Source organism: Cimex lectularius, unplaced genomic scaffold (genome assembly GCF_000648675.2).
Source record: "Cimex lectularius strain Harlan isolate CLEC.00 unplaced genomic scaffold, Clec_2.1 scaffold131, whole genome shotgun sequence".
NCBI classification, from domain to species: Eukaryota; Metazoa; Arthropoda; class Insecta; order Hemiptera; family Cimicidae; genus Cimex; species Cimex lectularius.
This window is the reverse complement of record NW_019392685.1, coordinates 1,264,747-1,292,188: the sequence shown is the minus strand read 5'-3', so window position 1 is coordinate 1,292,188 and position 27,442 is coordinate 1,264,747. Positions and strand designations below refer to the sequence as shown.

Below are 27,442 nucleotides of genomic sequence, written 5' to 3'. Positions count from 1 at the left end.
GATAGCCATTTTCTTTGACAGCCAGGCAGCACTTAGGGCTTCATGCGAGGCAAAGGCAAAGAGTGTTTGGAACTGCATGGAGGCCCTGATGGAGTAACACTAATGACCTGACCACATTCGGGGCATAGAGGCAACTAAAAGGTTGACTTGTTGGTCAAAAAGGGGGCCGACATGGACTCTCTGGGTCCTGAACCCTACTGTGACAACAGCCTGCTACAAAAGAGGATAAATCTTAAAATGGATCCTTAATGAGTCCATAACCTGTTGGAATAATACCACAGGTATGAGACACGGGAAGAGATTCATAAAAGGACCATCCGCAAAACTTACAAAAGAATTATTGGCAACCATAACTGAACCAGGATTCTGGTTGGACTCCTGACAAGGCACTGCCACTTAAGAAGGCACGTGCATCGGATAGGAGTACAGACAGAAGAAACACTGTGCAGATACTGTCAGGAAGAGGAGGAGACCGCAGAACACATTCTATGTTTCGGTGAAGGTCTATGTAGGTGTATGTTCTTGCAACTAGGAGAAGAAAAACCACAAGCAAGATCCTACACTAAGGAGCCACTGGCAAAGCTGTGGAGGCTGATTAATAACGCGAAGCTGCCAGTGAGATATAACAGGGGAGCACAATAGATCTATTCAGTCGAGGTGCAGTAGGCCTTGTGACCGCCTCTTTTATCCCTATCCTGTTTTAATGAAGGTGTTTGAAAGGGCTTTCCGGCAAATCCTGAGCTTTATCCTCGCCAACCTCTATAAATCCCAAATCTACATAGCTGTTGTGGTACTGATGTTTTTTTAGATATTCCACTGGCTATTTGACCTGCACCTCTTCGGAGACGTGTAGAATTAGCGATGGGTCATGGTGTGGTGTTCTTCATTTGGCTTGTCGTTGGCAATGCCATAATCGGAAGGTTGTCTTTCTGCATCATAAATTCCAATTCGGCGCTTTCCTGGCTGTGTAGGTGATGGAGAAACTGTTCACTTCCCGAGAAGAACCTGACTTCAGCCAACCTATCCTTACTGGAGTAAATAACTTATCAATGAGAATGACACTCGAGAGAAGTTTGAACTTGAATTACATTTTTGATAAACTTTTTAGTAGAAGTAGAAAGCTTTTTATACACAACATTGAAAAAAATCTAGGGTGTTCCGGAAGCAGCAACATTGAAATTTGTAGGAAACCGATCGACCATTCAGTCTAGTCCCGTCCATCTCAATTACCTTACCTATTTTGTCTGCAAAAATAAATGTAAAATGAATAAAAATAATAAAAATACAAATTTAAAAAAATCGTTTTCAGTACTCATTGTTGTTAGTTTATGTGTGGTGATTAGTGACCGTTAATCGATATTTATTTAGAAATCATGAGATGCGGTGCGATGTAGGTTTCAGAAAAAAAATTGTTAGTTTAAAAAAATATTATTTACTTTATTACTTTATTATTTTTCTTTAAGTTCACCGTGGACCCCTAGTTTGGGAAGCCCTGGGGTTCCATGATTGGCCTTGTTTCAATTAAAAATTGAAAAAATTAAATTCATTAATATAATATATATATTGCACACCCACAGGAAAAGTGACACAATTAAAAAAAAGAAAATTTTTACAGGAGAGACAGATGGAAATTTTTTTTTTTTACTTATGTCTTAAGTACATGCAATTATGGTTGTTGGCAATAAAAACTGTCATGTTTCATCAATGTTATTTTTCATTTCTCCAAGACTTAAGCAAAAACACAAAGCTTTAAAAATCCAGCTGTACTACCCCTAAAAAACTACCCCTTCTTGGATTGGGACACTTTTCTTGCATATATTGGCTCTTAGTAATTTAAGTAGTTTGTTTGCTGTATTGATTTCTTTGTAATAATAACAGACAACATACAAACCTAACAAACGAGCATAATTACCTATGTAGTAAGTTTTACTAAGATTATTTTTGACCGAAACTAATATGCTTTTTTCCTGGAGTCAGGGCTAATTATTTATTTAAAATACAAAATTAATTATTGAGTGACCATTAATCAATATTTATTTAGAAATCATGATATGCGGTCTGGTGTGATGTAGGTTTCAGAAAAACATTTTCTTTATCGTGCCAACATTTCGATCTTTATTGAGATCATCTTCAGGGCCTGGGATTTACAAACATTGTTTACATATAACAATTACATTTTGGGTGTGGAAAAGTGAATTTATACAATGCAAAAAATATTTTTTTATATATTCAATCAAAGTATTTATATATTTTGCATTGTATAAATTCACTTTTCCACATCCAAAATGTAATTGTTATATGTAAACAATGCCCTTCTAGGAGGGAACCATGATTGCGCCCCCTCTGTAAGAACTTTGGCAAAGCACACATTCACGACTACCGTCAGAAAATCTGCATATTCTACGCAATTAAAGCCTTCAGCTAGCCTTTTTAGGATAATCAGATAATACTGACCACAGTAATGGTGACACAAAGCCACCATGAGGGCGGCTTCTGGTTGTTCTCACCTTTGTAGTGTCGCCCAGGTTAGATAAAATTATCTTCTTTAGATTTTCTTTCACCCATTGACATGTGAATTTTGAAATGCCCACTTTACACTGAACAATGCTGAGCCGCAGGTGTTCTGAGTATTGTAGTCAGCACTTTTCCACCCGAGGGAGATTGTTAATTGTCTTTAATTTAAAAACATATTCCTGATCTAGTTTCCATTGACTGAACATTAGTAGGCAAAGTCTCAGCGCCTCTTAAAATAAAATTTTTAAAAACTTAACACATACAGTAGAAATCCATTTATCCAGACTTGAAGGTACCAGGACTTGGCTGGATGATTGAAAGTACAGATAATCAGAAAATTTGATTTATCAGTATCGTGAAAGTGAACTTTTATTTGTATAAAGTTTTTTAGTTTTGTTTAAGTGCGGACACACGTTTCTAGAAAAATTAATATGTAAAAAATACCCAATACATTTTTTTTTCGATGGAAGCTAACATACGAACAACACGAGACAACAATTTCTTGTCTTTTAAAATAGTATACACGTTTTATTTATTTATTTTTTAATAATTAATTAATTTTTTTTAACAAAACGTGCCTCTTTGACCGTGTGACTAGTGGAAGGGCGATTTGGTGGCCTTTACAAATTTCTAACGACGAATTAAAGGCCCCATAGTTGAATTATGAATTTTAAAAAATTAATTACATACATTTAGAATTATGAAAATTTTATAAAAAAAATATGCGGTGTTTAGTGACAGTTAATTAATGATTATTTGGAGATCGTGAGACTATACCACATTGCATCTTACGATCTCAAATAATTTATACAAAATATTTTAACAAACAGGTCCGGATAAACGGGTTTCCACTGTATATACGTGTTTATTTTATATTTAATTCTTTTTATTAATGTTAATTAATCGGGCCATCTTTACCATCTCTTAAGAAGTTCTTTTGGCGTGTAAATCCTCAATGTTTTTCTAACTAACCTTTTATTGTTAATTTTTTTTTTTGTGGGGCTTAAGGCCACTTTTATATAATAATCTTCCTTGTGAATATATTTTTTTCTTGTGCATTAGGCCTGTGTATTTGTTCTTATTGATTGGGTTTGCAGAATTATAAACACCTTTATATTGGTGTTTATTAGATTTATCCTTGGGCTTTTGGAGGTCGGCCTATCCTTTTTTCCCTTCCCTCTTGGAATCTAATTCATTCCAAAGTGAGGTGTTAAATAAATAAACATTGGCCTTTTTCCAAGAAATATATTTACCTTGTGATTTATTTCTTATTATACACTGCACCCAGGCTGTTAAAATGCTTAAGAAAATAAATATAGTACGATATTTGTCGAAAGTAAGTTGTTAAAAAGAAATGAGTGCGGTGAAAATTGAACCCTCCCTTATTAATTGGCAAATCTAACAGACAAAAGTAAACGGTTCTGTAGTTGTGTAAAACCACAGTTGGTCTGAGTGTTAAACTGTCTTGACTTTATAAGCGTTTGATCTGTATTAAAAGATTCATCATTAAGCAAATTTTCTTGTTCAAAGATTTTTTTAAAAGTTTGTTACAGTCCGTTTTAGCAGTTATGCAACATATAATATAAACCAAACTTGCCACTTGGATTGTGGCGACAGCCCAGTTATCCTTGGCCCAGGGACATCCACCAGAAAATATAAGAAACAAGGAAAGGAGTATTTTCTTGTTTTTCTTCCTTCTCGTTAGTTGTTCAACCCCGAAGAAATTATGCATTTTATAAATAAATTGGAAAAAAAAAAAAAAGATAAAATCATCCCTGGTCTTTGGCCAAGTGCTTAAAAAAAACATTTTTCGTACTCCCCTCCCGGACCGCTGTCAAGCAAACAACTCAAACAAAAACTGAAACAACTCAAATTTCAGGCTTTGAAGCATTTTCCTCTGCATACCAAACACTTTTCTGAATCGCATATGCCAATCATCAAAGTTATGAACTTAAGGTAGACATATTTCGAGTTTTTTTTTTCATTTTCCAGTAAGAATTCAACTACGGTCAGTTGTTTTTCTGTGATACATTGCGTTCCCACTCTCCTCTACAACTCAACTAGGGGTGGTTACCACGGATTAGTGAAAACGTGGACGAGAGTCTATTGTACTGATTAACCAAAGGACTTGTTTACATAACCAGTACTCAAAGATACAGAGAATTATAAATAAAATTCTTTTCTCTATTTACAGTCTGGTGTGTAAAAATTAGAAATAAGTAATAACAACTATGTGCTTAGCGGTCTCTTAAAATATTTTAATTTTAGAAAGCTACTTTCATAAAATAATTAGCTTATTTATGAAGATGAATGATTAACTATGCAGCTAAAAATCAAAAGAGAAAGCTTATCTAATAAGTTTTAATTGTTTTAATATATAGGTAGACAAAATAAAAACCATTAGATTACATGATGTGTTTTATTATTGAAGATAATAAAACGATAAAAAACAACAATATAAATGTGTAATATTTAAGAGGACTAAGGATAAATCTAAAATAACAACCAGAACCTTTACAAATTTATTATAGATAATTAAAAACTTTAAAAAAATTAAAAATAGACACAACATAGATTACTTTTTTTTTAATAAATTGAAAAAAATTAGATAAAATCATCCCCGGTCGTTGCCCAAGTGCTTATTAAAACATATTTTTGTTTGGTGAATTTAAATGAAAGTATTTTTGTTTGTTAATGAATTCAATTCGGGTCGACCAGGACATGCTGCAGTCCTTTCACCTACCAGAACAATAAGAAAAACATCGGCTAATGAAAGCGTCATACTGTATCAATTGAACGGAAGGTGAAAGAAATGGAAATGTGGAGTTTTTGGGAGTCGAGGACGTTGGAAATTTATTTGAGGAGGCCCTTGGCCTTGAAGAGATCTCTCATGAGGGACTTGAGGTATCGGATTTCCCTGGTGATTTCTGTGACGTCGGTTTTAAGACGATCGTTTTCATCTTGTAGGCCTTTCTCCTCGCCCATTATTCCTTCCATCTCTTGCTTCTTTTTCTGACGGTAGCGAGTGGCGGCATTCTTGTTCTGCTCCTTTTTACGAAGCTTGCGCTCCTCGGTCGTTGTAGTCTTGCGGTGGGACCTTTTCGGTTCAGGTACTGTCTGCCCGGGAGACCAGTCGCCCGGTGACCAATCTGGGTCATCGTAACCACTATCGCTTTGGCTCGGCGACGGGCTTGACCAAGGTTCGACACACAACGGCGAGCAGGCGGCGACATTCGGCTTTTCAGTGTTATCCACAAGCTGGGTTGTTGTTACCTCACCAGGGTTCATTTCCTACGAGAGGAAAAAACAAATCAATTACAAGATTAACAAAATAAATAAAATAACTACCTCAAGAATATTGATGAATATTTGTTCCTGCGACTGCGGGCTGTCTGGAGGCGTGAGAGATTCAGTTGTCTGAGTCAAAACATCTTCAAATTCCCGCAGCAGGTCAGTCTGGCTTGGAATGACCATTGGTAGCTCCTGTTGCACATTTGGCACTGCCATGGGTGTAAAATTTTTGTAGCAGTCCCAGACATCCATGTTGTCATACCCTTCATACAGACCTTCTGGCCAATCTGAAACAAAAATCCATGGGAGTGTGGAATATACGTAATAAATACAAAAAAATCCTAAAATTGTTTCTTGTAGAAAGTAGGCTTAACTAAACAAAATCTACAATAAAATGATATTTTAAAGGAATGGAAATAATCGAGGAAGGGTTTTAGTCAAGATATTTAATTTTTAACCTTGTGTTTATCGTAGTTATATGTTTTCTACATATCAAATTTATTTTCTTTTTGTCAATTTTGAAAAGAAAAGGGATGAAAACTCATGCCATTAATTTTCTTGATTGTCCTATGCCATAGGACAGGATCCACAATACCCATATTATTTTTTTTAAACATTTTTTCTCTCGTCATTTTTATGGGCAATAGGCCATGTTTTTGCCAAGGAAGGATCAGGAATGGCTTGGAGCAAAAACATGCTGTCCTTGGTATAAACGGGCCCTCTTTACCTGGCCTACCACGAGGCGTAAACAAGAGGAGGGAGGCCCGTGCCACTTTTGACCTGGCGTCCCGTTTCTAACAGTTACGACGCAATAATAATTGATGTCAATTTTTCAATTTGCCGTCCATCGAGTTCGAGAGAACCGAGGGCGGAATGTCAATTAAAATTAAAGCGCGGGAGACTGATGACTGCAAACATAAATTTCATACCCGGCGGGGGCGGGGGGCATTTTATGGTAATTTTCTATGATGAAACACTACCGGATAAATGAATAAGCCGAAGGCTTAAAAAAAAATATATTGATACAACGACGCAGTTTTAACAATAGGGCGAAGTATATCCGCTAGTAAATACGCAGAAAACCTGGAGTGGTATACCAGAAAAAGTGGAAAAACGTTAATACATAAATCAATACATAGAACCTAGAACAAGCTAAAATATTCTTCTTCCTTAGCAGTTGAAAAAAACCAATCAAATCAATCAATCAACCGTAATAGTTTCAGACAGTCGAGGCCGCCACTGAAGGGACATTTTTCTTATAAATACAAATCAATAGAATTACAACTGACAATAAACAGATCAATGGGCCTATTTTCATCAAGCCAATCAAAAATTAGCTCTGTTAGTTTCACACAACAAAGTCGTATAAATCCTAGAGAGAAAGACANCAATATAATATCAATAAACCCCTTATAGCTTAGAAAAGAAGTCATTAAGTCGAAGTCTTGAAAGATTAAGCTAACTAGAGGATAACTAATGATGTCAATATAACATTATCAATAAACCCTTATAGTTTAGAAAAGAAGTCGAAATCTTGAAAGATTAAGCTAACTGGAGGATAACTAATGATGTCAGTGCAACCATTAAACCTTGATAGTTTAAGTTTCATACGATAAATAAATCCAAGAGAGGATAACAACAATGAGGGCAATAGAATGAAGACTGGCAAATATATCTATAAATCCAATAAATCGAAATCTTGATGAATTTCATTAAATCTTAAAAGACTCGCAAAGCACAAGTCCATAAGTCGAAGTGGTGAAAGATAAAGACTAAACAGCAAAATGTGGTCAAATAGAAAGTATATCCTTTATTTATTTCATGTAAATTATTCTTAGGGGACACTAGTCCCAGAATAAAGTTATTTTTCTTCTTCTTATATCCATCAAGTCAATAAATTTAAAGCCTTGATGAATTAAGGTAACTAATAAGGTAAACATTGAGGTCAATAAAACATATTACCATCCAGATAATACCATATTAATTCATTTATATTTAGTGGTCTAACTGACCAAATTATTTATTTCAATTAATTACTCTTTTTATTAGAAGTCACGATATCTCAAGTTGGTAGGGTAGAGTAGCGGCCTATTGAACCGAAGGTCGTGGGTTCGAATCCCGCACGTGACACTGACTATTTCATTTCAAACAACACCTTACATAAAAAGAATAATTAATTGAAACAATTAGAAAAATCTTATGGAGGATAACAATGTTAATAAAACGTACATCCATCAAATCAAAAAGTCGAACCATCCCTAATCATTAATTTTTAAATAGTTTAAAAGATGGAAGGATCAGCATCTCCTCCCCTCTTGGCAATAACACCTCCGTTTTTCAGGCGGAAATATGGGCCATTAATGTTTGCTGCAGAACACTTATGGATAATAAAATCAAGGGAAAAGATATTAGAATTTTTTTCCGACAGTCAGGCCAGTCTTTGGTCATTACAAAAAGAGTTATCAACATCTAGGCTGGTGGAGGAAACTGTTGAACTTATCAATAGGATCACTTCTAGGTATGAGAATAGGTAACCCTCATTTGGATACCAGCACATAAAGGACACTATGGCAATGAAGAGGCGGATAGCCTGGCCAAAGAAGGCTCAAATACTGCGTTTGTCGTTGATCAAACCAAAAGAATCGAAATGGCTATTCTCTAACTCAAGGAAGGGAATTAGGAGGCTGATAGGTATCCTGACGGGCCATTGCCCTTTGAGAAGACACCTCTTCGTAATGGGTATTTTACCAGACCCCTTCTGCCGTTTTTGTGAAATAAAAGAAGAAACGTCACGGCACTACCTCGCAGAGTGTGATAGGTACGCCAGGTATAGATTCGAAACTTTTGAAGGAGAGGACATTACCAAATCACTCCCCGAGATAAAATAGTCCAAAATCTTGGGGTTTGTGGACAAGTCCAAGAGGTTTATGCAGGACACGTAAACCGATCAAGTCCCGGACCTGAAAATTTAGGGATGGGGTACGAGTCTACCCAGGCATTTAACCCCTCGGGACTTGGTCGCCCGCCCTGCGTAATATATATGCAAGCAAGTAATCATTAATTTTTAAATAGTTTAAAAGATGNTCGAAGTCTTGATGAATTAGGGTAACTAGTAAGAAGGATACCAGGAAGTCATCGTTTATCCATCAAGTCATTAAAGCCTGAGTTTTCAAGAAACTTAAGTTTGTATACGATTAATTATCTCAAGTTTCACCACTATTTTTGGGTTTTTTGCAGCCAATAATTTCAGTCCAAAGAAACTCCAATATGTAGTGAAACGTGAGATAATTGAAATTTCAACACCAACAACAAAACAGCACCAACTAATACTAACAATAAGTGACAATTAATTAAGGTTTTTAGTTGAGATGAAAAAAAGTTAATGGCACAAGAAGGATTCGAACCCACGACCTTTGGCTAGATACGCCGCTGCTCTACCACCTGAGCTATCGATAACTCAGGTGGTAGAGCAGCGGCGTATCTAGCCGAAGGTCGTGGGTTCGAATCCCTCTCGTGCCATTAACTTTTTTCATCTCAACTAAAAACCTTAATTAATTGTCATGTGTTAATTGGTCAAGCGGACCACGAAAGTGGTGAACTAACAATAAGGTTAAATCCCAGGGAGGCTAACAATAGGTCAATAGAAAATTACGTCAATAAGTAGAAGTTTCATTATTTTAATAATTAAAAAGGGAAAAGGTCAATAGAACGTACAATATAATTACGAAGCTCTAGAAATGTTGATTACTTTCGGATAAATCCTAGCAATGACTTTAGTCAATAGAAAGAATACATTCAGTCTAAGTTTGGATTCTTTCAGTTAACAAATTCTATAATGGATAGGTCACTAAAACATATATAAATGTAGTCAATAAATAGATTTTGGCTGTCAGAGTAAGTCTGCAACGTTATATCCATTAGTAACTTCGAGAACAGGTAGGTCAAGCAAAAAAATATATTTTATCAGTCTCAAGAATGAAATGATAGATGGGGTTAAAAAGTGCGTCAATACAAATTAGATAATGCGTGCAATAGAACGTAATACCCATCTAGTCGATATCTTGATAACTGGAGATAAAATTATTATTTCATTAGAAAAGACAATAATACGAATATTCCTCCAGCCAAGGCTTATGATTCTTTCCGATTAGGTTTTAAAATAAATCCAATAAATATAAATTGAAATCTTGATATTTATGGGGTATTTCAACCTAGTAAATGAGCAGAAAACTTGATAATTTTAGATAGGAAATAAGAGGGGGTTAAGCAAGTCAATCCGTACAGTCAATAACTTGACATTTTGATACTTTCAGATGGTAAAGAGTCAATAGTGAATAGGACGAATATCCGTAGATTTAGTTAAAAAATCAGTGAAAGGATAACAAGTCAATAAAAAATTTATCCATTACACTAAGTACAAAAGAAATTTTATATTTCGATACGAATATGTTAAAATTATGCGATTTTCGTCTGATCCGAAAGTCAATGTGGATGAAATGTCAAAGGACATTTGTCTATCCTTAACTTTATTTTTAAGTTTGTCTAGTTGAAATTCTCTAGATGTGTGGAACCTTTCCTGCTGACCAAAATTGGCCGTTAAAAAGAAATATTGTTCCTCTTTTCCTCCTTCTGTATTTTTGTCTACAACGTGCTCTACTTCCAAAATAAGACGGTGGAGGTAGAAAATATTTGGAAAACTGGTTCCTACCGAATCCAGTCAGTTTGGTTTTTATGTATAAGAATTCCCCACTTCTAAACACAATTAAGATTATAAACCTAACGATGTTTACAAATATGGAAAATGGAGATTTAATATTGAAATTTATCTCATTGCTTCACGTTAGAAAACAGGAGGCATTTTGCTAAAATAGACTAATAAATGTGTAAAACTCTAAACTTTCAAGCCACCAGGGAAAAAATTAGATTAAAATAAAAAAATAAGTTGATATCTGCAAATAAATGTGTCAAATTGAGGAAAAATTTCAAACGGTCTTGTGTTAATAGAACTAATAATCCAAAAAGACAATGGGCCAAAGTCTGATTTTGTTCATATTAGAACCTTAAAATCTAGACAGGGTAATATTTAAGACAATCAAAATAATCGTGTAAATTGGCTGAAAACCCAAATAAATTTAAAACTTTCAAAATAATTATAACTAAGGGGAAACGGCACGCTGAATAATAATATAAAAAAACCATGTACAATCGCATGTTTTTTCCTTTTAAAATGGTCTTACTGTTATAAAGAAAATTAATTAAATATTTTTTTGGACTTGTAAACAAAACGGGGCCAGTCGGATAATCTCACTTCCGATAATAACAGGGGGCAAAAATTTGTTCGGACTCTGTACTCGGGGCCGAGATGATTATTTTATCCTTTTGGAAAGGATCTAGGGTCGTTCAACCGAGTTTGCCTCTTTCGATTCCAGTAAAATGTAAAATCTCCTAGAGAATGAAATTACCATAATGTTGGAATATGTTAAAACCGAAAAGCATAGAGGGGTTACTCTCATTCAAAAATGAAGTATGATTTATTAATTATAGTATTGAAGCGTACAAGCATCAAGTTAAAAGCATGGTTTTGATGAATAAGTAAGAAAGTATTTGACGGCACTTGTTCTTTTAATATTGGACGAAGCGTGTATGTATTCGTTAAACGAAGCAAGGTTTTTGATGGAACTTGTTCCTTTATTTACGGATGAAGTCAACATGTTAAGAATGTGAAGTTTTCTTGTTGGAATCCATTCCATAACTTTCAAGTAATCAAGATAAAGTATGAAGGGTTTGTAGATGTAAGTTGCTTCGTTTTCGAATGAAGAGCGCAAGGAATCAAGATAAAAGTATGAAGGTTTTTTAATAGAAGTTGTTTCGTTTTTGAATGAAGCATACAAGTTAATAATTGAACTTCTTCTTTTAATATCGAATGAAACGTACAAGTATTTACGTTAAAAGTATCCAGGGTTTCAATGGACATCCTTCATTTACAATGAAACCAATAAGTTAAAATGGTTGCTTCGTTTTTCAGTGATTAGTACTAGTTAAAAGTATGAAGGTTTTTTAATGGAACCTGTTCCTTCATTTTCTGATGAATCGTACAAGTTAACAGTGCCAAGTTTTCTTGGTGGAACCTGTTCCATAATTTTCAAATAATCAAGATGAAAGTATGAATGTTTTTAAATGTAAGTTGTTGCTTCGTTTTCGAATTAAGAGATTACTTAATCAAGATAAAAGTATGAAGGTTTTTTAATGGAACCTGTTCCTTCATTTTCAGATGAATCGTACAAGTTAACAGTGCCAAGTTTTCTTGGTGGAACCTGTTCCATAATTTACAAATAATCAAGATGAAAGTATGAAGGTTTTTAAATGTATGTTGTTGCTTCGTTTTCGAATGAAGAGCACAAGAAATCAAGGTAAAAGTATGAAGGTTTTTTAATGGAACCTGTTCCTTAATTTTCAGATGAATCGTACAAGTTAACAGTGCCAAGTTTCTTGGTGGAACCTGTTCCATAATTTTCAAATAATCAAGATAAAAGTATGAAGGTTTATAGATGTAAGTTGTTGCTTCGTTTTCGAATGAAGAGCACAAGTAATCAAGATAAAAGTATGAAGGTTTTTTAATGGAACCTGTTTCTTAATTTTCAAATGAATCGTACATATTAACAGTGTAAAGTTTTCTTGATGGAACCTATTCCATAATTTTCAAATAATCAAGATGAAAGTATGAAGGTTTTTAGATGTAAGTTGTTGCTTCGTTTTCGAATGAAGAATTACTTAATCAAGATAAAAGTATGAAGGTTTTTTTAATGGAAACTGTTCCTTCATTTTCAGATGAATCGTACAAGTTAACAGTGCCAAGTTTTCTTGGTGGAACCTGTTCCGTAATTTACAAATAATCAAGATGAAAGTATGAAGGTTTTTTTAATGGAACTTGTTCCTTCATTTTCAAATGAATCGTACAAGTTAACAGTGCCAAGTTTTCTTGGTGAACCGGTTCCATAAGTTTCAAGTAATAAAGTATGAAGATATTTTTTAATGGAAGTTGTTGCTTCGTTTTCGTTACTAGTTAAAAGAAAGATGGGTTTTTAATGGATTCCTTCATTTTTAGCGCTAGAGATGGTCAGTTGGTGCCTGAGTGGATCGAAGTCACGTTAGCTCAAGTGGTAGAGCAGCGGTAGCCGAAGGTCGTGGGTTCGAATCCCGCTCGTGACATTGACTTTTTTTATCTCAACCAATACCTTACATAAAGATTAATTAATTGAAAGAAGTTATTTGGTCAATCGACCACGAAATCTAATGAATTTAGCTAGCATTAGTGTTGTTGTGACCGTGTAAAAAAATGCGGATATTTGCTTTTATGCGAGGGATAGAGTCCAAAATGGCTTTAAATCAAGTAAAGGAGGGAATGTTTAATTATTACATCACGGCTAACTATAAACTGAATGATTATGTTATATGTCCATTCACAAGGAAAAGAAAACTCCCTGTTGGTGAAAAATAAACGCTATTAAATGACAAAGTAGTCAAAGAATGTAAATTTCTAGGCTTGTATCTAGACGTCAAACTGAGTTGGCCTAGACAAAGAAAGTTTATGCAAAAACGTCGAAAGATATCCGAACGTTTTAAAAATCAATTTTAATAAATGGAGTAGGAACCCTCAATGCCTCTACTTTTCTATAGATCTAGAAATATTTTCGATTACGGATGCTTTCTATACGACAATGCTGTATAGTCTGAACTTAAAAGATTAGATTTAATCACCAATAAATGTATCCGTCTATGTCTGGGATATTTAAAAAACATTCCGGCTGACATATTGTCGACAGAATATCCAGACTCCCCTTGGATCTCAGAAGACAACCAAGTATATATTCCAAATTACACTTACCGTGTACAAAAACTTTGGTTTATATTGGTCGAATAAATCCAGTCCCTACTGGTTAGGGATAGGTATGGTCGCATATGATGAGCACGCCCCTCATCGCTGACGTACATTTCAAAAACTTGGATCCCAATATACTGAACAGCATGATACGAAATGAAATTAACGGCCAGATTACCGCTGTATTTACACAGATGGTTAAAAAATGGAAACGGGTATACGTTACACTTGTATGGCCAAATCAATAAATTTGAAGGTTTGATTAAATTCCCCAAGATATTAGTATTTATATAGCCGAGTACACGCTATTTCAAACGCCCTTAAGTTCTTCTATAGACAATTCCTGATAATTACAGATAGTCTAAGTTACCCTGCTAAAGCTCAAAAATAGAAACATAAAAGCGTCGGACGACCATTTGGTTTACAAAATAAAAGAAAAAATAAACTATATTAAAAAAAGGTAAAAAGTGAGCCAAACGAAAAATTACGTAAACAAGCTAAAGATGACACAATAAAAGGTCAAGTATCAGAATTTAAACACCATTTCACAGAATTTTATGCTAAAAAATGAAATACTGTGAAAAGTGGCAAAACCGATATGAAAGTAATGACAAAGGAAGATACATAAAAATATACAACCTAGATATTGGACCATAATGGCTCAAAAGTTTCGGACTGACCAAAAATATTGTTAGTGTGCAGACTGAGGGCAATTTATAACGGAATACTTTTACAAAACTAACAGAGAAAGAAATGACAAATTTGACACATATTCGATGGTGGAATCGGGCGAACCATGTTTTAAGGAGTGCGTCAGTTATGCTGAAAACATATAATATTTTCTATTAAGAAATTTTTAAATTATACCACTCAATTATATGAAAATTTTAGAATCGAGCGATGTTCAAGTTTGCCGTCCGGAATACATACTACTGTGTAATATTTTAAAAATATTGGGTACAATGCGTTAGAATGTTTTAGTTAATTAATAATTGAATAAATCGAGGCATGGCTATGGTCAGCCAGGCTAAAGCAAAAAGAAAAAAGAAAGCTGGTTATCAAAACGCAGGATTTTTCAAAGATGGTACATTTTCCTCAACTTTGTGGCAGTTTCCTTTGGACAATTATCTTTATGGGAAATGGACAATTTATGGCAATTTATCTCCGTTTAATGTAAAAAAATGCGATTTCTTGTAGAGGCAAGATTCAAGAATTGCGCGACCGTTATTTGTTATTAAGGTCGTAGATTTTGTTTTCTCACAATATTTTTTTATTGAAATTTTTCGATGGTTCGATGATAAAAATGGGACTTTTGATATCAGCCTATTCCGTTTTTTAATCTTCTGTATAAAAGGATCTCAAGAATGCCGCAGGTTCTATTTTTTAAATTAACTTGTGGACTCGCCCCTTTTTTTAAGAGGCTATCGAAGATTATCTCTGTGGATCTGATCTGGAATTTTGTACACACATTTGCATCAAATTGGGTCTTAACGAAAGCTAGCTTTTTATTAAATATTTGTGTATATGTAAAATTATTTTTCTAATTTTTTCTATTTATACATTTTTTTTTTTGGGGGGGGGGGCAATTTTGAAACATTAATTGGATCCAATATACAAATATTTAGAAGATAGACAAATTAAATTAAACAGGAAATCGCAAACAGAAAGTTTTGTGTGGAAAATTTGAGAAATCTATGCCATTTAATTTCCCGTGCACTCAGCAGCAATCTCAATTACTCATAAAACGATAAAGGACAATATATAATTAATTATATTTTAGCTTATGCTAATAGTTTTAGGTTTAATTAGGCCTAGAGCTATTTATAATATAAAAAATAAGAAGGTAATAGGTTAATAATAATAAAATCAAAACCTAGTTTTAACAAAAATGAAATATATAGTCAAATCATTCATTTGTGAATGCAAGAAAATTCGGAGAAATGGTTTTTATATTTTGGTATGTTTGTCATCATTGATCTAAGTGAAATTGTTTTCTTGTTTTAATTTTCTATTTTTCTTTTCTTCTTTCTTTTTTTTTGTATTGTTGAAACAAATAATGCAACTTATGATAGGGAGTTTGAGTCAAACATTGGTCCAAAATCAGCATAACTGTAAGAGAGGCAAGAGAATAATTTGTTTACCATCCTGTACGGTTAATTAAAGAAATTAAAATGAGCAAGTGTGAATTAGGTCTTTTGAAAATAAATTTTTGTGAGGATTGTTTGTATTATAACGAACATCAAGTCTGACAAAACAAAGGAAAAAAATTAGCTTCCCATTGAGAAAATCTTGATGACCTTGTACAAAGAAATTATACTATGAATATCCATTTCCTCTGAATTAAATTAAATACACAATAAACAATACAAATAAATAAAATTAAAATTACTCACGCAGCTGTGAAATCTGCGGTATGAAGTTTTGAGGCTGAAGGGCGTACATGTTGTTTTAAAAAAATATATTCACCAAATTAAAAATTAAACGATTAGATTTTTGAAGATTAAAGTGTATTTTTTTTCAAATGTATATATTTCTTTATGGAATAAAGTTCAAGACGGTGACCGCACAAAGTTCACCTTCTCTTGACCAATTTTTGTGAGTTGACAATTATCTGTTGGCTCCAGGTACACCTGTAGTAGCTCTGCATGCTAACACAAGTGATCATTTAAACGCATCTAGGAAATTATTTTGCCTGGGAAAGTAAAAAACCGACACACTGAAACAGCGAGCACTTTTACTTTCTAAGTCCTTAGGAATAAAACTGTCTCTCCTGAACTGGATTCCGACAAGTCTGGTGGTGAATTGGGTCTGAGAGGCCTTCAAGTTCCCCTCTCCAATTTATTATCTCTCCCCACCAACAACAAATCCAATAAACCCAACGCATTTTGTTTCTGTCCTAGAAAAATTTCATTGGTGGATTTTGAAATTGAACATAAATTTTCCTTTTTTTTTAAACAGTGGTGAGAAATCAAGACTAATTAATCAATTAGCATTTTTGTTTAAGTGATGTCAAATTTGAGGGAATTGACTTATAACTTAAGATTTTATGTTTTACGATGAGACATACATGAACAGAAGATGCGCATAAAAAATCTTTTATTCACTATTTTATCATCCTCTGATCATATTCATGAATTTACAACTGAACGCTTTACAGGAAACTTCACAGCATCTTTCAGAATGCCTGGATTTAAAGTACAATGTGCACTTAATTATAATAGCTGTAAACAATCAAATTATGAAATTATTTAAAAGTATGACCAAACAAAATGCTCCTCATCCAAGTATTTCACCAATTATTCTTGGATTAGAATATTCAACAAGAATTGATGATAATTAATCTGAATCAGATAGAAAGGGCCTTGAGACGTTTGAATGTTTGTAAAGAAATATCTTCGATTTAAATTATAAAATTGAGGACAGCCTGTACGAGGACATAAAAATGTTTGTATAAAAATAAATCAGGAAAACTAAGATCATGTGCTTAAGAATGTTGCAGCTGGTATTCTTCCATTACCGGTATGGACTGAAATGATAATGCAGGACGATTATTACCCTATTTTTATTCAAAATCAAAATTTTAATAAATGTATGACCGTTAATGCAGAAATTACAAACATTAAAAAAAAAATTACAAATAGTTTTGTTCTTTTAAAGATGCGAGGAATCTTTTTCTTAAACTATTTAAGGATAGTTATCACTGTTTACAAGGCAAATATTTTCTTTCTAATTGTTCTCAGATATCAAGAAGCATATACACAATAATTTTCAATACAATGCGTATGTTTCAATGAACTTTACTTTTTTGAATAGTTAAATCTAGTTAAAAGAATTTCTTTTTTTACATTAGAAAAGAACAAAGGTGACAAGAAGGATAATTATTTCATGACCATCCCGTTAGATCTTGCAGAGGAGGTTCATAAGTTGCAAGCATAATTTAAAGGCTTGCTCAGATTCATAATATCAAAGAAAATTCAGAGGGAAATGCCAATTATTTCGACGAGAATTAGATGACTTAAAAATTATAATAATGTATATTTATTATTATAATAATTTTTTAGTTATTTGTTTTCAATGGTCACAATACTAACACTAAGGCCAGTACTGCACCGAAGATCGCATGCTATGAGAAACAGATGGTACTCTGTGTGAAGGATTAATGAACAAGGTCTCGAGGACATCATTAAGGTGATGTGGTGGGTTGTCAGGATGGGAATGTGTAGATAGCTCGAGCAGTAGGGTTAGGAAGAGGTGGTGCGAAACTTTTGGAATCGAGAACATATCGTTTATTGACAAAAGGAATGTTGAGGTCATTATAGATAGTGGGATTAGTGATGTAGTATGCTTTGATTTTTGATCAGAAGGATTGGACGCGCTGGATGTCGATGGCTTGGCATCCCAGTTCCTGGTCGCAGTGTAAAGGTTAGTTTAGTTTTGACGATCAAGTCAGATTTTGGTCCTAGAAATCTTTGTAGTAGTCCAAGCTGTTGTCTCTTAAGTCTTGTGTAAGGGATTCCACATCAGTCTGCTGGTATAGTCCTAAACATCTGACTTACTTGGAGGGCAAGACAGTTTTTCCAATGAGAATTTACACTAAGTACATTTTTCTTCATTCAATTTTATCTTCAACTTTTTGCACCTGTCTTCTAAAAGCTCAAGGTGTTCTTGGGCATCAGAGGTGGCTTGGATAGGATTCAAGTCAAAGGACAAAATTGCATTGTTAGCTAAGTGGTAATTGGGATGTGTAAGTAGGTAAACAGTATAGATACTTTATTGGATGGGACCAAGAATGCCCTTTTGTGGGACACTGGCTTGATTCCGTCTGATTACCAAGAACTCGTTGCCACATCTCATGGAGTAGTAGTTGGTTAGGTAGGATTTCAGGATAAGATAAGGAATGGGTAGGAAGTGTTTAAGTTTATAAAGCTCGGATGCCAGTCTGTGATAAATCTAGGAATACACCCAAGATTAGAATAGATTACATAGGAGCTGGCCTCTTTACAACCTGTGCAACCATGACCAGTATTGGTCTTTTGTGCAACTCCATTTTTTTTTTAATCTAGAGCTCCCCGATAAGCTTGAGGCTTTTTACCAGACCCCAAAGCTTTTTCAAGGGCTCTTATGGGTATTCTTCAGGCTCTGGCTTTTCCTCTCCCAGAATTAGGAATCTCAGCCTACATAGCCTTCAGTCCAATACAGGATATGTTCTACTGTTTCTTCTTGGCAATATCTGCAGCTTATTCCTGCCATTCCGGATCTATACATATATCTCCAGAGTCTGCAGTGTCAAGTTAGCAGTCCAGTTATCATTCTAGTCCTAGCACGTCCTAATTAGTAGATCTGTGATGATCCTTTGATAAATTTTGTTTCACATGCCTCTGTCCTGAGCTACATTCCAATTGAGTAGAGGACATCATTAATCCATTGTCTAATGGATCCGTGTTTTAGACAGTTTGGTAAGGCACAAAAGGGTTCAGGACCAATAGGTGTCCTCATTGAACTTCCTTGGCCAATTTATTGGGCTCTTCATTTCCCCTCTGCCCTGGCACCCAGACACAAGGGTATTTTGAAGTTTTCTCCAACGTCTGATAGGGCTCTAATGCAGTCCCAAATAATACCGAACTTTACCGTCAATTGCCTTGTTCGATCTTGGAATGATGAGATTGAAGCCGAACTAGTGAGAGGGTATGAAGTCTAGTCGCTTTAAAAGTTTTTGTAAGATTTTGGACATATCAGGAAGAAAGCTGATGGATCTGTACATGTTGTTGGGAGGTTGTGTGTATTAGAAATAGAATAGCAACTGTCTATTACCATAAAAAAGGATAGTGAGTGGTTCATAGCATTATATATAATATAATTAAGAAAATATATATAGTAAAAAATTACACAAAAATCTACATATACAACATAAAATCGACATAATAAATACAATAATTATGGAGAAAAAATGTATTGAAGAATAAATACCCTGATAGAATAATAAATAATTTAAACTCACAATTACATATAAATTTGTATACTTGGATTTGTCGGGACATGCAATCATTAGGGATTTCCACGATGAGGAATGTCACTCAGTCAAGTTTAAAATGGTCTCAATTTTTTTTTTAACTTTTTAAAGAAATTATACACCTATGAAGTCATCTGTTGTTCTTTAAACGCTGATTTGCATTTATTTAACTATACATCAACAAATGTTTAAACTGATTGATCACATTAAGCAAAAGAGAGAGAGAGAGAGAAAAAAAAACAATCAAGATCTCCAATATTCAAGAGACCAACTAATCATTTCTTCTGAAGAAATGTCCAAGCTGTCTTCAATATTTTTAAACATTTAGTTGACTGTCAGACTGGTTCTGAATTAAGGATCTTTATCACCTGCTCATTCCTTCATATATCGTATATTTCCGATATAATTGATGATGCTCCATCGACTATAATTATTATACATTAAAAATCGATCAGTGACGAGGCTAATTAGGATGAAAGAAAACACTCCAGTTAAAAGGACAACAAATGCACTCTTTTGTATATTCTCTGAGAGCTTGTTGGAACAATTTTATTTATTTCTAATTGACCTCATCATCCTGTGTCAGTTCTTAATATATGATGATATCATTTATAATATCATGATGTAGAGAAATTTTTCTCTCTCTTTTGTTCAGGCTTTTATGCAATGAAACTGGAGCATTGTTGATGTTTTGCAAATAAAACAATGCGGGGTGTAATGAAGGGTGAAAAAACTTGTTCCCCTTCTGTTCCATATTAATGGAAAACGGCGATTTACATAATAACTTGTTTTGTTTGTCACGGCTTAATGAAAACGACTGTGAATTACCTTCGCTCTTTATGATTCCGTCGATGTCGTCGAGGATCTCTTCGCCGCTCGATAAGCTCCCTTCCGGCGATCCGAGGAGTCCGTGGCTGATGTCCCACTCCTCGCACTTCCACGCGTCTTTTTTCCAAGTGGCGTCCTTCGCCCCCCAAAGCTCCACATCCCCGAGCAGATCAATTCCCCATGAGGGAGGGCTCTCCGGCTCGGTCTTCCAGACCTGGGTAAGCCCTTTGGTAGTATAAGTCTCCATTGTAATTGTATAGTCCAGTTGTCGACCCGACTAACAGTAAAGTAAGTAAAAACGCCATTTTGGCTCTGGAACAGGGAAAAGAAAACGTCCAATTAAAAATTAACCAAAATATAAATTTATAAATTATATAACATGAATATTTTCTGGCATAAAACTTGGTTTGTACTTATAACTTAATTAATATAGAATAATTTTGAATGATGCAAAACATTCCACATTTGTGAGATTCCTACAACATACAGTAAACTCTCGTTATCCACAGGGGATATGTTTTTACTGGAGGTCTTTTAAGATAATTTAAAATATGTCCCAGTCGTTACAGGCTAAAGGATACACCTTCAAAATAATCTTAGAATCAGCCAAATGTAAAATAAAAATTAAGACAAGAACATTTTCGTGATATCTGGCAGCTCAAACACATAGATGGTATGAAAACTTCTAGGGTAACATTTTCAACTGTTTTTTTTTTTTTTTCTTCCCACCTTGGGAAGCCTGGTGAATTTCATTTCACTTCCTATAGTTGTTAATAATTAAACAAACCCAAGTTGATCTAGTTAATTTTATGCATGGGGAACGTTCCTAAACTAAAGCACCTTTGAAACGCCTTGTACCCAGTACTTCGCTCCTATCTCTCAGGACAATCTTCCGAGTCCACCAAGGGTTGGACTACTGTCCTGTGGAAGCACAGAGGAACTGAACAGATGCTTTTTTTTTTTTTTTTTTTTTTTTTTGGATGCTTTGGACTTCTCTTTAAACTACTAGGATGGAAATCTGAATCTAGCTTATCGACAAAAAAGAAACTGACAGAATATTATTGAAACCGATTTGGACACATGGACTAGAACTATGGGGCACTGTTAAACTTACCGATACCCAATGAATTCAGTCCTTCCAATCAAAATGCTCCCCTAAGTCAATGCTCCCTACTATCCAATACCACCCTCCACAATGACCTCAAATAAATTAATCCCCACCAAATTTTATTACCATGATAAACTCTCCATTCACCCCAGCCCACATCTAACATAATCCATTGCTATAATCCCGTCAGATGACTAAAGCGAAAATGGCCCCAGGACCTCCTTGCCAAAGACTAGCCTTGTGTAAGGTTGGGAGAACAACAATTGTTGCTCATTCTCCTCATGACAGTGTACTGTAAATATATATTCCATAAAATTACAAAATGTATTATTATTATACAGATATTAATAAATATTTTATTTAAAAAAAATTAATTATCTTATTTATTATATTTTTATTGGTCAAAATTGTGATATAAGAAGGAGAAAAAATTAACACATATATTGAGATTAGAATGAATGATAATCTTTAACCAGTACGATAAGAAATAGATTTATGAGATTTACATGTCCATCTCCTTTATCTTGTTTGTTACAAAACGAGAATAGAAGATTTGTAAGATTACCGTAATTTATTACAATTTGAGTATGGTCGTTGTGACTGGAGTATGATCGAACTTAAACCGAGATAAAGCGTGTTACCTTGAGGCCAAGAAATTTATTTAAAAAAAAACTCTCCCTGTGACAATCAAATATGCAAATCAATTTGGGCATTATTACCCTTAATGATATGTCTCTGTACGTTTAAAGATAGCATAACAGTTTGTTATCCATAACGGTTATTAACTTGCGTTAAGCCTGGGATAAATTATGCAGCATTCCATCGATTCTTACAAGAGTTCGAATTGCTTTGACCTATTTGAGACAAAAGTACGCTGTAGGGAGAATATTTTCTTGTGCTATGAAATGAGTATGTGTGAAAGGGAAAACTGCTAAGAATTTATATATTTTTATATGTAATTAAACAATAAACATAGTCAAAAATAAGATATAATCTAGAACTATTAAAGAAATATCTTTTCTTGAGACAAGACTTTCCCTCCTTATAATGCAACACTAAATCAATTTACTATGCCAAGCTTTTTTAAAAAATAATTTAAGTAAAGCTATTCATGTTATATTTAAAAATAAATAAATGAAAAACACATTCATAAATGTGGTCATGAAATGTTCTAATAGGTAGATGTGACATATTTAAACTAGTCAATTCTGTACAGGGAAAAATGCCATCCAGATTAATTAAACTGCAATTGATACAGTTAAAATTTAAGATATTTGAAAGGTGATTTATAGTTAGCTGAGTTATCAATAAATGAAGATTTGTGCAAAAAGAAAAAAACACAAAACAGGATGACAATTAAAAACAATACTTAAAAACTTTTTCTAAAACATCCCCAAAAAATAAAAAATCATGAAGAAATTTTTGTGTGCAAAAGATCATAAATGATTGCAATACGAATATAAAAAAAATTGGATTTTTACAATAGATTAATTTGTCAAGTTATTGCAGTAGTCTGTTTTATCCATATTTAATTTGTTTACATAAATATAAAACAAAATTTAAAAAAACAAAAAACTAACAGGTAAAAAAAGAATCCTGAACGTGTTTATTTTCTTTATCACCACGATAATCAATGCGTCATCCTTTAACTTTGCTAAATAACCAAGCCAATATTTAAAGTGATTACTCATATAAAGGGAATTTTCTTGCTATTTTAACAACCAGGATCTTTGTTAAGCACACTGAAGCTTTAGCCCTATGGAATCTCTTTATTTAAAATCTGATCAATATTCTCTTTCTGAATTAATGATTTACTTGGGACTTGCTACTGTTTGAATTAAAAAAAAGGAAACAACGAATCTCACTTATACCCGTATTATTTCCTAGATGATGAAAGTCTGGATTGGTTTATTTTTAATATTAGCATTGCTATCCCTTGTCGGTAAATGAATAACTGCTTAATTACATGTAACATGAACATACATTTCTACCCTAAATTGACTTTTAAAAAAAATTTGTTGCTAGTTTATAGTCACAATAAATTAAAATACCATTGCCAATTTTAAGACATTGATATAATCCAATCTAGTGTTCTGCCAACTATGGAATATTTATTTTCAACATATATACACTGTAAATTGTTCATAAGTACAAAAACTATTTAGTTTTTAATGTTTTTAAATATAGACAAAAGAAAGGACCGTTTCTACCAAAATCTGGCATCAGGAAACACTTCTAATAACAGGACAATTTTATTTGCCATGACATTATTTCAATTATTTTACTAACTAGGGTGTTTTTTTTTTAAAGCAGACATCAAAAATAAAACTCAGGATTCCACAAATGTCATATGACTTGTAGACAGTAATGTTTCTGGAAGTCTCACACCCCTCACAACTCTTGCATATCCTAGGTCAGTCTCAGATTGTGAATGTGACAAACCGATTAAGGTTCATTCTGATGGAGAAAAGGGTCCAAGTCGTACAAGTCCATTAGAAAAAGAAAATTAGATTCAATTGAAATTTTTAATTCAATTAGTTTTTGCTTTCACTTAACTAACCTAAAGTTTTTTTTTCTCTAATTTGATTGCGGCCTGTTTATCCTCAATGGGTTGGTCTTCAGACGAATTTATGCATTTTGCCATTTTCTGTCTCGGTCCACAAGAGGAAATATCACAATTTAATATTTTTTCTATATCTTGATTCTAATAATAAGCAGACAAAATTGTGCTATAGTGTCCGCTTATAAAAAGTTCAGCTTTAATGCTAGGTAATTTTAAAATTTCAGCCTCATATTGATTAGTAATAGCTGCATCAACCTGTACAGTTAATTAATTTTGTTTACACTCTTTGGACTGGGAGGTCAGATCTGTTCCAATTTTGCCTTGACCTCACCAGACAAGATAGTATTCATTATAGTGACCATTGTGCTACAGTCCATTTTGCCCGTCTGTTGGTGTTGAAATTTTTTCCTTTGGTATTACATTCTTCTTTGTGACTGCATCGGTTATTCTCAACAAATTGGTGATATCTATTGTTGGTGGCCGCAATGGCTAGGGCATTGAAACTGCGACTAATCACTGTAAGGTAGAGGTCTTGGGTTCGATTCCAGCGGCCCTGACTTCAAAACTGGCATACTTACAATTTTTTTTAAACACCAGCAGGGGTTCATATAACCTCATACTTGAAATACCTTGGTGTAAGGAAAAAACTGATAATATTAACTAGACCAAAATTCTTGCTTTTTGTAAAATAAATGCCATCTAAACGTTATTACAACAAATCTAGACATACGGGGTGAAACCATGCATTCCATTAAAGAATCTAGCCACTACAGCTTAAAATTCTTTGAACCATTGCCCCAAGCTTTCTAGTACCGATCTTACTATCCACACAGATGTCTTCAACCCATTTGTCTTCAAAACCGCAAGAAGTCAATACAGATGCATCTATGTTCTGGACTCTTGAAACCTGATTCATCCTGAACGCTGCTAGACGATCCTGAAGACCGAGGAACGAATTGTCTCTCTACTCTTATAATTTTAAAATATAAAGTTTATAAATAAAATAAAGTTGCTTGTAGAACTCTTGCAATAAAAATAAATTATTAGCATTTATTATTATGTCAGCCAGCAATGACTGTTTCATCCTGTTTAATGCATACCCATTGTGTACTGTATATTGGCAGAAACAAAAATTTAGTTTTCATTTTTCCTTTTGTTTTAAATTAATATATTTTTGTGGTCAAATTAAGCTGGAATTTAATTAAATTTGTGAATTGGGGGGGGGGGAGCTTTATTTCTAATCGGCTTTAGCACTATTTCTAAGCGTGTACACGTGTATATTTCCGAACAAATCTATACATACGGAACCATGGGTTTCAACCATGCATTCCAACCTCCAAATAATCCAGCCAATCCAGTCCAAAATTCTTCGAACCATTGCCCCCAAGTTTTTTAGTATCAACCTTTCTAACCACCCAGATGTCTTCAACCCATTTGTCTTCAAAACCGCAAGAAGTTGATACAGAAGCATCTATATCCTGGATTCTTGTATCCTGATTAATCCTGAACCCTACCAGGCAATTCTGAAGTCGCCTAAAGCGACAATGACCAAGGAATCCTCTCATCTCTTATAAGATTAGAATATGAAATTAACAAATAAAATAAAGTTTCTTATTAAGCTCTTGTAATAAAAATAAATTATCAGTCAGCAATGGCTGTGCTTCATCCTGTTTAATGGACACCCATTGTGTACTCTACTGGCAGAAACAAATTTTTTTGCATTGTTTGCATTTTTTCTTTTTTAATTTATTCTTGCGGTCAAATTAGGCTGGAATTTAATTAAATTTGTGAATTTAGGGAGGTACAGCCGGCTTTAACGCTATTTCTAAGCGTGTACACGTGCATATTTCCCAGGTGGAGTACTACTAAATAGAAACGTATTGCAAAGGGGTCGAGGATAAAAATAAATCCGAACGGGCCCGCTCGAATCGATTCACAGCGTACGAAGCGTCTGTCTGCTGGGAGTCAAAATATACTTTACCTGGAACAAAAGCAAAAAAAAAAAAAAAGGCGAAAAAACTCTTACCGCATTTTTTAAAAATTCTCTCTCTTGCACACTAAGTGCGCGTAGCGCTTTAGAAAGCTTCTAGAATCCCATTTTCAGCCTGTGTTGAAAAGTGGAGAAAATAACGTTCGACTATTACGGGACATGGGTAGAGAATGGGATAGTCCATCGATCCGCCGCCAGGCATACCCTTCGACGTCGACCTTTCTCGACATACTGTATTCATACGCATCAAAAAAATTGAAAATACACAAAAAAACTATATTTCAATATATTTGCTTTTATAAAAAAAACCTTATTAAAAAAACATTAAACTTCTGCCTTTTTTTAAGTCAGAAATAAACGATTAAAAAGATAAATTCTTTTTTTGAACGTCATCGCGGTTCTACTTTTTTCTTGATCTGGAACGCGCAGCTTATTGCGTCATCTGGATGATCCCCCTTCTCTTGGGCCACCAAAAGGTGCGGGCCGCCTATTGGGTCTCAATTATTTATTGTGAAATTGGCCAGACTAGGCAAAAAAAAAGTCGATTTCGTTCCTATTTCTAAGAAATCGTTATCCGATGTATAATTGATTCTACTTTTCCCCAGGAAGTCATTATTGAACACGTGGTTTTTGACTATATTCTAAAACTCACTGAGGATTATAAATTTTAAAAAACTCTTAAGTTACATTATAATGAATCCATTAAAGTTCGTGGTCCGATTGACCAATTAACTTTTTTCAATTAATTAATCTTTATGAAACGTATTGGTTGAGAATGTAATGAATAATATAACGAATATATAATATAATGAATATATAATAATCCCATGCTGATGTTCTTAGGACTGAAAATATTTAATCTCATTTTCAGATCTGTATTTTGAGCCTTTGAGAAGATATCGAGAGTTAAAACGTGATTTTTGTGAAAAACCATTTGCAGGAATTCAACTCTTCAATACTTGATTACATAATACAAAAGAACGATAGAGTTTTTTCCCCTCTTGTTGATTTCTTATCTTCTAGAGAATTTTTAAATACTGTTATGATATTGAGAAGGAGGTGAAAGGCTGTCTGGCAAGTTTGACGACCCGGTTTGAAATGATTTTCACCGTTATAATAGCGAAGGATGTCGAGCTTTTATGTATTAAGATTTTTTTTTTTGGGGGGGGGGAGTAAGGATTTATTTAGAAAGCTGATAAATTTTTACGGAAATTATTTACAGTTTACATTAAATATCACGTTCTTTGTGGTTTAGGAAG

General features: G+C 33.9%; 1 protein-coding gene across 2 annotated transcripts; it reads right to left on the bottom strand.

Moving 5' to 3' along the window:
• Window positions 1–5,209: 5,209 nt before the first annotated feature.
• Window positions 5,210–26,391, bottom strand: LOC106663140 (cyclic AMP-dependent transcription factor ATF-4). 2 transcript variants are annotated; one of them, XM_014387741.2, is made up of 4 exons: window positions 26,220–26,391; window positions 20,523–20,834; window positions 5,863–6,092; window positions 5,210–5,805 (listed from the first exon to the last, which is right to left on the bottom strand). In XM_014387741.2, exons 2-4 carry the CDS (start codon window positions 20,767–20,769, stop codon window positions 5,368–5,370), a joined length of 915 nt encoding a protein of 304 aa, XP_014243227.1. In that variant the 5' UTR covers window positions 20,770–20,834; window positions 26,220–26,391; the 3' UTR covers window positions 5,210–5,367. The 2 variants fall into 2 exon arrangements, with proteins under 2 accessions (XP_014243227.1, XP_014243228.1); XM_014387742.2 differs by lacking the exons at window positions 20,523–20,834; window positions 26,220–26,391 and adding an exon at window positions 16,078–16,494.
• Window positions 26,392–27,442: the final 1,051 nt, after the last annotated feature.

What these genes read in the sequence shown, in the direction of transcription:
- LOC106663140 (XM_014387741.2), bottom strand. Translation starts at nt 20,769, where the DNA reads ATGGAGACTTATACTACCAAAGGGCTTACCCAGGTCTGGAAGACCGAG. An exon ending in CGGAATCATAAAGAGCGAAG is followed by an intron (nt 6,093 to 20,522) that starts GTAATTCACAGT and finishes TTTTTGTTTCAG; the next exon opens with ATTGGCCAGAAGGTCTGTAT. An exon ending in TATTCATCAATATTCTTGAG is followed by an intron (nt 5,806 to 5,862) that starts GTAGTTATTTTA and finishes TTCCTCTCGTAG; the next exon opens with GAAATGAACCCTGGTGAGGT.